At 43.9% G+C, this 14,499-nt stretch overlaps 1 protein-coding gene across 1 annotated transcript in view; it reads right to left on the minus strand.

The window, feature by feature from the left end:
• Positions 1–8,187: 8,187 nt before the first annotated feature.
• AK4 (adenylate kinase 4) overlaps positions 8,188–14,499 on the minus strand; it is a 42,886-nt gene continuing 36,574 nt past the window's right edge. The window contains exons 4-6 of the mRNA XM_080920822.1: positions 12,294–12,466; positions 12,015–12,133; positions 8,188–11,632 (exon numbers count right to left, since the gene is read on the minus strand). Coding sequence (XP_080776948.1) covers positions 11,518–11,632; positions 12,015–12,133; positions 12,294–12,466 — 407 coding nt within the window. The 3' untranslated portion in view covers positions 8,188–11,517. The remainder of the gene's footprint in view (positions 11,633–12,014; positions 12,134–12,293; positions 12,467–14,499) is intronic.

The raw sequence follows: 14,499 nt of genomic DNA on the forward strand, positions 1-14,499 counted from the left end.
CACCACTGTGTCACTGCTCCAGTGCACCACTGTGTCACTGCACCACTGTGTCACTGCACCACTGCGTCACTGCACCACTGCATCACTGCTCCAGTGCACCACTGAGTCACTGTGTCACTGCACCACCACGTCACTGAATCACTGTGTCACTGCACCACTGTGTCACTGCTCCACTGTACCACTGAGTCACTGTGTCACTGCACCACTGAGTCACTGTGTCACTGCACCACCACGTCACTGAATCACTGTGTCACTGCACCACTGAGTCACTATGTCACTGCACCACTGAGTCACTGTGTCACTGCACCACTGTGTCACTGCTCCACTGTACCACTGTGTCACTGCTCCACTGCACCGCTGTGCCACTGCGCCACTGAATCACTGTGCCACTGGGTCACTGCACCACTGCACCACTGCGCCACTGTACCACTGCATCACTGCATCACTGAACTACTGCATCACTGAACCACTGCGTCACTGAATCACTGAACCACTGCGTCACTATGCCTCTGCGCCACCACGTCACCATGTCACTGCATCACTGCACCACTGCTCCGCTGCATCACTGCTCCACTGCGTCACTGAACCACTGTCACTGCACTACTGCTCCACTGAATCACTGCACCACTGCGCCACTGCACAAAGTTGTAGCAACAAAGAAGATTCTGTGTGTCTCAGCTCCACTTCAATGAAAAAAGATCATACCAGGATTCCAGCTCCTAGATGGAGTTTCACAGTATCTAAATGTTTCAAAGGTTTGGACCAATGGCTAGCAAAAGCTCTTAGATGTAAAGGCACTTGCTGTATCCCTAGGACCCATGATAGAAGGAGAAAACTGACTCCTGAAAATTGTCCTCCAGTCTCCAAATATGCACTATGACATGTGAACCTGCATGTGCATGCGAGCACACACACAGACACACAGAGACATTCACATATACAAATAGTAACTGTTTTTTTTTATTAAGAAAAAACGGCTTTTTAGGTGAATAGCCCCAGGTGTGTGTGTGTGTGTGGCTTTGTTTGTTTGTTTGTTTTTTAAATTTCTGTGGGAGAAAAAAACCCTAAACATTAATTTGGAGAAATAATATTTTAGGTTGAACAGGGTATAAACTGCCAAAAAAGGTAGTGGTGTCTTTAATCTAGAGACAGAGGCCAGAGGATCTCTCTAAGTGGTTCTAGGCTTTCAGGCCAGTCACGGCTAATAGTAAGACTGTCACAAACAATAATAATAATTTTCTCTCTCTTCTTTTTATGATTCTGGATAGTGACTACTGGCCTAGTGAACATGGTAGGCATGTATTCCCCCCCTGACCTATATATCCTTACCACCACTGTACTGGTTTTGTGTCAACTTGACACAAGCTGGAGTTATCACAGAGAAAGGAGCCTCAGTTGAGGAAATGCCCCCATGAGATCCAGCTATAAGGCATTTTCTTAATTAGTGATCAAGGAGGGAGGGCCCAGCCCATTGTGGGTGGAGCCATCCCTGGGCTGGTGGACCTGGGTTCTATAAGAAAGCAAGCTGAGCAAGCCTGGGGAAGCAAACCAGTAAGCAGTATTCCTCCATTGCCTCTGTATTAGCTCCTGCCTCCAAGTCCCTGCCCTGTTTGAATTTCTGTCCTGACTTCCTCTTGTGAGAAACAGCAATGTTGAAGTGTAAGCTGAATAAACCCTTTCCTCCCCAATTTGCTTCCTGGTCATAATGTTTATGCAGGAATAGAAACTCTGACTAAGACCACCACCCTTTTAAAAATTATATCTTGAGACAGGATGAGGTCATGTTACCAAGCTGGCCTTCCCCTCACTATGCAGCCCAGATAGGCTTTGAACTTTCAGTCATGCTGTGTCCAACTCTGTAAGAGCTGGGATTATAGTTGTACACAACCATGTTTATATTAACTCACTCTTAATCTCTTAGAAATTTACATTACAGTTTCTATATCTAAACAAAATGTATTTGTTTTATTTTCAATATCTAGCCTGTATCAAGAAACACAATACAACATTTGAGAGGCAGAGGCAGGTGAATCCTTGAGTTCAAGGCCAGCCTGGTATAGAGACTTCCAGGACTGTCTCAAAAAGAAGGAGGATGAGCAAGAGGAGGAGGAGAAGGAAGAGAGGGCTGGAGAGATGGCTCAGTGGTTAAGAGCACTGACTATTCTTCCAGAGGTCCCAAGTTCAATTCCCATCAACCACATGGTGGCCCACAACCATCTATAAAGTGATCTGATGTCCTCTTCTGATATATATGAAGAAAGCAAGAGTGTACTCACATAAAACAGAGAAATAAGTCTTTTAAAAAGAAGAAGCAAAAAAGTAAAAAGGAAGAAAGGAATATAACACAAAAATGCTTTAATCTTTTTGTTTTTGTTTTTTTCTTACATCTTTATTTTAAAAAGAGAGATACATGTACAGATTTTTAAAGCATTTTGGCATAACACTATATGAATAGATTTTTGTCAGAACTTAATTCTTTTAGAGGTTTGATAGTATGCATTGAAATCTTACTAGTTACCATGAGCATAAAGTACATGTAGAACAGAACGTAACATGAAAACAGTCAGAGTTTTCTTGGTGTGTAGAGATTAAACAATGATTTTTGAATACCAAAAATTGCCACAAGGCTATCTTCTTAGCTCTTGAGTTATTAATGATTTAAGGTTCAGGTGTACCCCACTCTGAGAGGGTGCTATACACTTATTTTTTTTTTCCTAAGAAGGATTGAGGCTTTCACTTTTTGGCCTTTGAGTTGTTTTGTTTGTTTGTTTGAGCTTCATATGGTCTGTGAGTTGTTTCTGGGGTATTCAGAGCTTTCTGGGGCTAGTATCCAATTATCAGTGAGTGCATATTATGTCTGTTCTTTTGTGACTGGGTTACCTCACTCAGGATTATATTCTCTTGATGCATCCATTTTCCTAGGAATTTCTTAAAGTCATTGTTCTGATAACTGAGTAGTATTCCATTGTGTAAATATACCACAATTTTTGTATCCATTCATCTACTGAAGGACATCTGGATTCTTTCCAGCTTCTGGCTATTATAAATAGGGCTGCTAAGATGCTTTAATCTAAAATAGTAAACAACATGCTCAAGTTCCATCCTAGCTTGATCTTTTCTCTTTTTATTAAATTGGTTATTTAATTTCAAATGTTATAGCCCTTCCCCTCACAACCCCCCTGCCCCCTCCCGCTTCCCCATGCTTCAATAAGGGAGCTCTCACACCCAACCACCCACTCCTGCCTCACAACCCTGTCATTCCCCTACACTGGGTCATCAAGCCTCCACAAGACCAAGGGCCTCCCCTCCCATTGATGCTAGACAAGGCCATCCTCTGCAATGTATGCAGCTGGAGCCATGGGTTCCTCCATGTGTACTCTTTGGCTGGTGACTTAGTCCCTGGGCACTCTGGGGAATCTGCTAGGTTGATATTATTCGTCCTATGAGGTTACAAACCCCTTCGGCTCCTTCCCCTGACTCATCCATTGGGGTCCCTATGCTCAGTCCAATGGTTGGCTACATCCGAGAATCTGTATTGGTCATGCTCTGGCAGAGCCTCTCAGGAGACAGCTATAACAGGCTCCTGTCAGCAAGCACTTCTTGGCATCAGCAATAGCGTCTGGGTTTGGTGTCTGTACATGGGATGAGACAGTCTCTGGATAGTCTTTCTTTCAGTCTCTGCTCCACTCTGTCTCCGTATTTCCTTTAGACAGGAACAATTCTTGGTTGAAAAATTGAAGATGAGTGGGTGGTCCCATCCCCTAACCAGGGGCTGTGCCTAACCTCTGGATATGGTCTCCATGGTTCTCTCTCCCCTGTGTTGGGTATTTCAGCTAATGTCATCCCTGTTGGATCCTGGAAACCTCTTGCATCCCTGTCATCTGGAACTTTCCAGTGACGTCCCCCAGTTCCGCATCCCCCACTGCTACACACCTCCTTTCAATTTCCTGAACCTCTGTACTCCTCCCCCATCTCCTCCACATTTGATTCTGCCCCCCCCCCTTTTCCCACCCCTCCTCTCTTCCTCCCAGGGCCCTCCTTCCCTCTACCTCCCATGATTATTTGGTTCTCCCTCCTAAGTAGAACTGAAGCATCCACACTTTGGTCTTCCTTTGTCTTGCGCTTCATGTGGTCTGAGTTGTATTGTGGGTATTCCGAGCTTTTTTGCTTGGTCTTTTCTTTGTCTATGTAAGTCAGAAAACAAGACTTCATTTTCCAGTTCATGGACTTATAATTTGTTTCAAGATAGAGCATATTTTTGGTGCAGTTTCTAAACAAACAGAAGTATTTATAGTTGCAGAAAATGCTGAACCTATGAAGTTTGGTTCTGGATAGACTTTTGCACTTCCCTTGCTCCCTCACCATGGATGGTAGGAGTTGCCACCATAGTGGTCAGCATCTGGGGGCCTCAATCCCACTTCCATATGAAAACTGCAAACCTAGTTTCTTACTCTTTGCATTTCCCTCAAATCCGCCGCCCATGTTTCAGAACTGTTTTTGTTATGGCTGCGGTATTCCCATCTTAGTCAGTGTTCTGCTGCTGCTCCTTCTCAAGATGTTGAATTTCCGTGCCCCAGGTGTTTCTGCAGCAACGATGGAGCTTTGATGAACAGCACCCCCTTCTGTCGGCACACTGAAATACTAACTTCAGACACCATCAAGCCCAATTCCGACTATGTAGTACCAGTTACCAAACCCAGGTTTTAAAACTGGGTATATAATTATCTATAAACAGAGCTACAGCCCCAGCCCCCTGAAATATATTTCTTAATGGAACATATTTCTTTTTGGGCAGTGCTAGGGAAAGTCTTAACTTTCTTGGAATCTTTGTTTCTATAAATTTTTCTCCTCTAAGTCCTGCCCAACAGAGTTTCTATGAGATTGACAGAGCTGGTACGAATTCCAGAAATTTACTCCACTCAAATGAAACAGGAGTTTGCGGCACTGTGTCCTGGCTATAAATGAATTAACTTTGGCGTTATCCTGCTTTTGCTGGTTTCTGTGTTTTATGAAAGATGTGGAATGGCTCAGACTTCTAAATAGCTATTATTTTCAGAGTCCTCATTTTCTTGACAAAACTTGTCAATACCTGCTGCGGTAAATATTAAAAAGTTGACTTAACCTTTTGGTCTTGTGTTTTGCTGGCTCCTGCAGGGCCATTTGACACGACAGGGATCTCTATTTTAGTGCTCCAGGCCACCTCTCAGAACTCAGGCGCGGTTCACTCAACTGCTCCTGGTGCTTCTGTCCTGGGTGGACACAACCGCCCCGGTGTGTTGTTTTCATTTGCTTCCCCTTTGCGTGTGGGCGCCAAGACTTAGACACACATCCCAACTCTGTGGCGGGCTTTATGCTTTGGCCACTATACCCTTTGAACTCAATTAAGTATTCACACCAAAGAACACACAAAACTACTGATTTAATAATTTGCCAACCTAGATAAGTCAAATGATCTCGTGCAATTCCATCCCTTATAAAACAAACGACCTTATTTATAAGAGATGCACCGAGAGAAACATACGCATCTGCCTCCATCTTTGTTCCTAGCAATGCTCTACTTCCTCCTCCTCACCATGTTGGCTCCGAATGCTGAGAAAAGTCCTATGACCAGTGTTTACAGGGTAGTGTTTGTTCTGCTGTCGCCGTGTCCGGCCATGTAAAATGCTACGCTTATGTTACAATCGATGGACCCAGACCTGTCAGTGTATGTCGACGATCTCTCTGAAGACAGCGGCTGCTCTAGCCTCACAGATCTGGATTTGGCAGTTCATCTCTTTATTCCTGATCACTTCTTGTCAGAAAACTTTGCTCTTCCATGACCTTAGATGGTGGGAAAGTCCATGATCAGATATGGGACAATCTCTCCATTGGAGGCTTTCCAGGCTAGTGAAAGGGACTGACCCCAGAACCCTTGGCTAAGAGAAAAGCTGGATGCAGGAGAAACACAATGGTTCCTTCTCAGTTCCTGTGGCTTATCTCTATACCCCTATCTTCTCATCTTAACCAAAACTCAAAGTAGCTGGGTTGTGTGGTCAAATAGCTGGATAACGGGAGTCAAAATGAGGGAGAAGAGCTGAGAAGTCCTGAGGCCTCTTTATCCATTACTGAGTGGCCAGGCTGAACTTACCATTCAGGTTCATCATGATTCAGGTTGTCACTGGTTCACAGCTTACTGCTGGCATCAGACAGCCTGCAGTTCCAGTGTCTCCCATTGCATTCGCGTCTGTGCACACGCACGATTTAAGGGGGTTTCCTGAGTCTGGCAATGTTTGATGCTTCATTACTGGGATGCTAATAGGTTTATGGCTTAAGATTAGTATGAAACGGGGTGTTGTGGGAGGCTGAACCAAGACCATTGCTACAGAGGTCAAAGCCAGCCTGCAATAAAGAAGTAGGGCCGGTATATCCAGATGACCTCTAGTGACTGAAGCATACAGCGCTCTCCATCGAGATCACCCAGAATTCTAAGGTCTGTCATGTTTGTTCTGTCTCCCCAACTGTAACATTACAAAACCAAAGTCTCATCTCAGACAGGTCTTGTCACCAAGATGACCATCATTCCTTTATCTAGCCTTTCTAACTTGAAATGGGGTCACAAGGTTCTGCTGCTTGACCAGTGCAATGTTTGAATTTTTGAAATGTTAAATATACACTAAGTACAGGTTTATCTGAGGAAAGTGAAGGATGGGGCCACAACAGGCCACATCACACCAGTGGCAGCCATTGGCTAGAAGCGGTGGCTCACTACTCTGCCAGAGCATCATTCCACTCTGCCTCAGGCGTATGGCCATTTTCCCATCTTATCCTCACTTGTCCACTGAAGCATTATCTTTTCACTCCTGTTACACTCTAACCATTCCTTTCAACTGAACTCTCCTTAGTTCTCATCAGTGGCAGGGTAACTTATTGACCTGTAAATCTGACATAATCACTGTCTCCCACCAGCAAAATCTAAGGCCTGTCCCACTGAGCCTCACCTGTCCCCCAGGTCTGCCTGTCATGCACACACAAACCTCCTGCACACTCCACTGCATCTGCCTGTATTCCTTCTCGCAAAACTCAGCTCAAACATCAATTCTCCCGCAGCCTCCTCTTAGCTAACAGTTACTGCTAGTCCCTCAATGATTATAATCTCATGTGTTCTCCAAGGGCAAAAACCATTTACTTTTGTATGCTTACATGACAAATCAATAACTGAATGACAAGACACACTCCTAGGCTCAGCTCCCTTAGTCTACTTAGGGTATGTGGTCCATAGACTAACCCAGAGCCAGCAAAATGCTTCAGCAAGCAAAAGTGCTTGGCATCAAACCTGATGACCCAAGTTTGATCTCTGGGCCTACACGAGAAGAGAACTGACTCCAGGTACAACCCCAATATTTTAAAAGCCAAATTAAACATAAGTCCTCATGGCTTTTAAAAACCAATTTTGCTTTCAGATACTACTCACCCATTATAGACTGGGTGCATGTCTGTTCTAAGTTTTCCCCTTAAGAGCTCCACAGCATTGCCCATATCACAAGATCTCTGGCTCTTCCAGTTTCAGCTCTAAAGTGATACAACTTGTCTACTCATTTTACTGCCTGCAGAAAAACAATACCCAAGTATGAAGAAGCCCAGAGAGCAGGGATGCAAACTCCTCTCCAAATGACGATGTGCGTCTCCACCAAAACACAACTTACCACATAGCCATCCTACTCAGATAAACTTCCCCATCCTTCCTGGAGACATGTGTTTAGAACTTGCTTACAGCTTGTTTTAGCTACCGGAAGGCCCCTCAGATGAGGAGGCCATACCAGAGTTGAAAAAGGCCAGGGCTGTGCCTTCATTTTCTCTCTCTTTTTTTTCTGAGAGGGCAGATAGGCACTTCTTTTACAGTCTCAGTTTGACAGACAATCTTGCAAAGAGCTCCAGCTTTAGCAGGTGAAGGACAGGGCAAACGGGAAACACGAGGGCACATGAACATGGCAACAATACAGCAGAAAAACAAACAGGGCCAGGAGCATGTTTGCTAACATTACTTTGTTTAGGTCACACTGTTTGCCTCATTATGTGTGGATAATGGAAGAAAGAACCTGTGCGGCTCTATAGGGTGTAAACAGCAACACAGAGCATAAATGAACTCATCACACATTAAGCAGAAAAACATTTATTTCTATCAAATTCAATACAAATCAATCTTCAAGCAAGATAACAAAAATCATTTAATACAATGAATAGTTAGGACAGCAAATACAGAACAGACCGAATTAAGCACATACGCCAAAATCAAGAGGAATACCGACCGTCACTGAAGAACAGCTGACATGTCAGCTCCCTGGAAACTTAAGCCAACACTGGGTTAAAGACTGCCTTGAACTTGGTGGATCACAGTGAAATGCAATCGTAGCTCAAAGTCGTCTCCCAGAGGTCTTTTCAGTTCAAAACAAAATTCCCAAATTCAGTAGTACAAGTTCTCACACACTAGAGAAATCTTGGGCCCCACCATTTCTTGCAGTTCACATAAGGCCCAGATTTTTCTTTTTCTTCCCTTTTCCAATCCAGAGAGAAGGTTCAGGACTCCTTTCAAAGGTTTTAAACAAGAGTCTTTTATTGAAATAGGCCTGGTTCCTACAACTGTCTGTCATTAGAGGGCGTTCATAGGGAGCCCTGAGCAATGGCTTGCTTAGCCTGTCTCCCTCGCATACTGACTGGTCAAACTAACGAGTGCCCTGAGACAGCTGATGGCATTTTTTCTGGCAAGAATTGTGCAGTTTGCCACACCAAAAATAAGGGGTAACATTTATGGATAAGTTTAATGTTTCAGTAGATGCCAGTTTTCCTTCATGAGGCTTCATGGCTGCCTGACACCTAGAACTGAGGCAGATTAGACTGGTCCAAACCCAGCCTGCCTTAAAGCCTTGTATTTAGCAACTCCTTTTGCTTAAGGCAGAGTATACAAGAAACAGCCTCACACAGTCACTCCAATGATGTCACTCTCCCTGAGCCCACAAGCAAACTTAAGCAGGCTCCAGGTTACTTAGGTCAAGACAGACAGCAAACATCCAGTAAAAGGCCAAGGATTTCTGAAGCAGGAAAACCTGGGACTGAATCATAGCTCTACCGTTTAATCATATGAAGAGCCTAGGCAAAACTTCATATCCTGGACTCTTGTTTATAGGAAAAATTGGTTGTGCCTGGGAAGATTCACCTCAATGCTTATAAAGGTCCTGAGAGTGCACACTTCTTTCAGAAGGCCTCCTTCATAGCACCTTTTTCTCATAAATACTGGAGAAATGAACATGCAGTCGTTCTCAAGTTCTAAGCAGGAGGATTGTGGGAAACAAACTGAACGAGGAGTCGGGTGAAGTCTGTGAAAGTCAGACCAGAATCTCAAAGACCACCGGACTCTTGGCTTCCAACTGAAGGAAGGTCATGTGTGGCCTGAGAAGGAAAAGATGCTCCTTCCATTCTACCTTTGTCGAGACATTTTCATTGTTAATGTCCATTTCTCCAAAATCATTTATAAAACAGCCAAATCTGCTGCAGAAAACACCTTTACACCAATGGACATGAGACCACCAAGACTTTGGAAAAGATACTTTTGCCCCTTGCTGCTCTTCTGACCCTGGTGTCCCAGTGCTGGCTACTGTAGTCTATTGAGCTTGAAATGCATAGAGAAACAAGAGTGTGCAGGCAAGGACCTGCTTATACCTTATGGCTCTCCCCAGACTCTACAAGAGGTTAAGAAATAAGTTTGAAGTTTTCCAACCTCTCTTGAATTTCCCCAATCCCTTTAATTCTCTACTTCCCATGGTTCCTAGAAATAGTCTCAGGGTTGCTCCTGACCTGCTCCTCCAGGAAGCCTGGGCTCTTATCGCCCAGCCCCTACCAAGGGACATGCAAATGTAAGCTTCCAAAGTGCTCAGCATCATGACAATGCCCAGATGGTCACAGACCTGCACCATGCAGCTGCACTTCAAAGCTTATTTCTCTGTATTGAGAGCATGAGTGGGGGATGCTGCCTGCATCTTCACGAAGGCAGCCACAGAACATGCACATGAAAGACGACCAAAAGGAACCACAAGAGTCAGGCAGCACAGAAGACACGACAGTAAAAGGACTAGAAACTCACAGGGCACCTTCTGAATGAAATACTGTCTCAGCACCACTAAAGTGCTAAGCCCACCCATACCCAACCCTAGACAGACTATGAGATGTCACATTAAATCACCATCAGTAATAAAGAACCTCCTCCTGGGGACAGGTAGATGCAGGACACCTTTTTAAGGCAGCGGGAAGATATTTCCCTGTTCTTCCCAGAAAAGAGTAAAAATTATAACAAGGTGGCCAACAAGTCTGGAATCCAGGAAGGCAAGTCTTTTAACAAATGCTTTCTTAACACATAATGATCAATAAAATATTAGTATCTTCATTTCTGGACTTTATGGCCACCTATAAACTGCATCTTTGGAACACGAAGAAAACAAACAAAAAGATTCTGCATTCCCCAGACGGTAAAGATGCCTTACTCAGTGCAGGTGCAATGTATATCTAGTGCAAGATGCTCCAAGCCCTCAGGCTTGCTCCCTTTACTGACCTCTCACCATCTGGCCAGTCACTCACAGAAGAAAAAACTGACAGAGTTAATATTTAGCAGCAGGTTCAATTCTCATCTTGCCTTGAACCAAACCTCATTAGTCCAGTGATCTCCATACAATTACTACTACTTCTATATAGAGGATACAATCACCTCATATTTCCATAAGTAATCATTTCCCTTGTTTTTTGAGAACCCTGAAGATTTAGGGGGAATCTTTTTTAAACAATAACAGGTACAGAGTAGGCTCAAGATAGAGCAGCTGTTTAACCAAGTTAGCCTTCTACATGGATCAGTTCTTAGTAAGAAGGAAAAAGACTGAATACAGTAACCTCCTTCTCAGTTTGTAAAAAGGAAGTTAGAAGGGTAAATGCAGAAGCTATCATGGTACTAAATAGCCTGAGAAGGGAGCAAGCAGATGAGAAGATTCGGACAGTAGAAACTAGGATGTCTGAGAGCCAGGGAGAAATAGTCATTGGGGAAAAGCAACCACTGAGTGCAATTAGCATCAACTGTCAGAGCCTATGGCAACGGGCAAGCCAGGACCACAGCCCTTCAAGTCTCAGGCATACAATGCTGTGGTTTAATCACCCGGGAAAGTGGGATAAACTGGATAGCCCAGCATTGCTCGTGAAAAAGCTGATAGCCAGCAAAAAGCTGTTATCCCATCACGGTGTAGGCTCAACACTGGTGGAAATCAGTCTGTACTGTTTCCTGTGAAGGGCGTAATGTACCTGCAGAGCATCAAAGGCAGAGGAGTGTTTCCTTCTTCCTGAACTCTTTCTACCTACTAGACTTTCCTCATTACTTCATCACCTACACTAGAAAAGATGCTGCAAGCTATCTCAGTTGGCTTCTAATTTGGCCAGGGCACCAAGACAACACACGTGATTGAGTGGGTGACCATGTCTTCTTGGCTCTTCCCATGCGTAGCAGGCTCAGTATGCTTCTTTGGACTGAGTAGGTGTGATCTTGTTGGAGAAAAGTGTGTAAACATAAGGCCAGATTCTGTTAGTCTCCGTCCCAGAAAACTGGTGGAGCACTCCACGGCTCCTAAAAGACAATCCAAATAAACACCATTTAGGTTGCTTAACACATCAGGACATGAGTCATACAAACGGATGTCAAAATATCTGAGTCACTTAAATAGGAAAACGAGGGTTGGGGATGTTAAGGGCTGGGAGGTGAAACACCTGGATAACATGCATGAAACCTCAATTTCAATAGCCAATCCCACCCTCCAAAGAAGAGTGTAGACAATTTTACAGGCAGATAACTAGATTTAAGTCATCGTGTTTTAATAGTTCTGGAATAAGCACACCAGCTCTTACTTCCTGCATACCACTCCACCACCTCGTCTACCTCCTGGGAGGTACGGGCTCCTCCATCAGGTCCTGAGTACCTGGCAGTTATGAACTCGCTGACACACACTCACTTGTACAGCTCCATGACTGGCTTTGCTGCATCTTTATACCGCCTTAGCCTGGCAGCAACTGCTTCAGGTTTATCATCTTCCTGTTGGACGAGTGGCTCGCCAGTGATGTCATCAATCCCCTAAAATACCAGAAAAGCCAATTAACATGGCCAACCATTACTGGCATTCCCAAGGTCTTTTTGTTCAACCATGTGACCAGAGTGACCTCAAACCACATATGCAACAGGCCTGGGGCTTCTTTTTGACCTCATGTCGTCTATGAAACACAATGTATCTCACCAGCACTTGGGGTGGGTTGAAGTCCAGGTTATAGACCCTCCCGCTAGAAGGATGAATCCACCGTCGGCTCAGACGATCTTTAAGTGTCTCAAAAGGAATATTCAAACTGATTACTAGGTCCACATCACAGATTCTGTCCAGGGCTTCTGCCTGCACTAATGTCCTCGGGAATCCTAAGGGCCAAAACAAAGAAAACATCAACTGTAAATCCAGGAATAATAAAATCTATATAGCACAAAAGGATTTAACAGAGTCTCTGTGCTTGGTCTAAGGAGCCACATGATCAAAACAGACTACACTGAACTGAAACCGACTAACTTGCAGTTAGGCAGGCCATACTTTCCTCATTCTTCTGCTCGAGACAGTACAGACTCCTGTCTGGGTTCTTCCAGCTCTTAGAGCCTGTTATTTACTCTAAGATCCCCACAGTGACTATAGGCCTTGAAATCCTGAACCAATAGGTGCCTTTACCCACACTTTATGTGCCATGTAACCTAAGAACTCCATATGGTACATTTAAAATATGTCAGAAGAATAGTAACAAACACCCATGATTCCATTATTTGGGAGGCTACGTCAAGAGAGTTGTGAATCCCGGGCCATACTGGGAAGTAAATGAGACTTTGTCTCAAAAAGAAAAAGAAAACGGGTTAGCCTAAAAGATTTAAGCCAACTGAATATGGTGGCATGCACCTTTAATCCCAGCACTAGTAGTCGGAGGTATGTTTAAGGCTAGCCTGGTCTACATAGCAAGTTCCAGGCCAGTCAGGGCTACAAGTTAAACCTAAATTCAAAAGTAGCTAGTCCTTTAGAAACTATCTTGTTGCTGCAAAATTTACAGGTCTGTCCAGTTTTCTAAATGTGGAAAAATAACAAGATATAAATCTGGGCTCATACACACTGCCTTCTTTTTTTCAATAATAAAGTATGAATATTAAGTATCAGGTTCTCACACAGAGCCTGAAGTAGGACAGAGAGGCCCGGCTTCCCTTTTAGCTCATGCCCAATTGTTAGAGAAACAGTAGAGGTGCAAGCCTTGAACAGTGTTCTCAGGATAGATGTGGCATCCTAAAGCCCTGGACATAGTCTAGCTTCTGAAGATATCCGAAGAACAGGCTGCCACTTTGATCATGAAGCTTCAAAACGTAGGCAGTGTCACTTAGCTACTTTCAAGATTTTAAACATATAATTCTTAGTCTCAACTTTATGCCCAGCTAAAGTCTTAAGGCCTGGATCCCAAGAGTGGTAGTTGGTGTATTCCTCAGTCTGGACTGAACACAGGCCATTCAGATTTAATTCTAGCACCATAGGCTGCCAAGAACACTGCTGGGGAAAGTATGGTGAGCCTGTCCCTTTACCCACTGGCGGCACACACATTTCTAAAATGAACACACTAAACGGAGTACAAAAGACCTATCAATCAAGAATATCTATATGAATGAGCTACTCACATAGACTGAAGAGCAGTGTTAAAGAAATGTAGGCATTTTGCTTTTCTGATATATATAATATAGCTAGCATGTATTATCTGTCGATCCAGGTTCCCTTCTAGAGATCTATCTTTGAAACTGAATAAGATTCAAGTTCCTGGAATAGTGACTGAACTATTAGGATATCAGCTTATGAAAAGAAACCCTCATGTAAATTCCAGGTTAAAATATGATCCGTGAAAGTCTCTGAACAGACAAACCCATGTCTAAGAGTAGTCATTTCTGAGGATATGCAGGAAAGCTCAGCAAGAGGGAAGATGTAAGACTCTGGATTCGAAACTCGGCACCTGTATGTGCACATGCACAAGTGACGGGTAAAGTGGGAGACTGAGGGAAGGAGAAAGAGGGAGAGAGAAAATAGGAATCATCACCAGACAGAATGCCAAACTAGTGTGGCACCTATCCCACTAAACTAGGTTTCTGACAGCGCCTGAGACCCGGATGCTGAAAGTAGATTAGATGCACACACACATTTGGTCAACAGGTGGCAGCATTTACAACTTCTCTGCTAAGAGATTTACATCAGAGCAGGGCAGTTGTCCCTGAACCAAACATTTGGGAAGAGCTGAGACAGGAGGACTGCTGTGATTTTTTAGGCTAGTGTTGCTAAAAAATAAGGCTCAGTTTCATAGGTAGAATCAGGGAAAAGGAAGGAAAATTACTGACAAATGAGTGAAGACCAAACTCAATACCTACCTCTCCCTTTAGCATGGCTT

Source organism: Micromys minutus (genome assembly GCF_963924665.1).
Source record: "Micromys minutus genome assembly, chromosome: 9".
Lineage (NCBI taxonomy): Eukaryota > Metazoa > Chordata > Mammalia > Rodentia > Muridae > Micromys > Micromys minutus.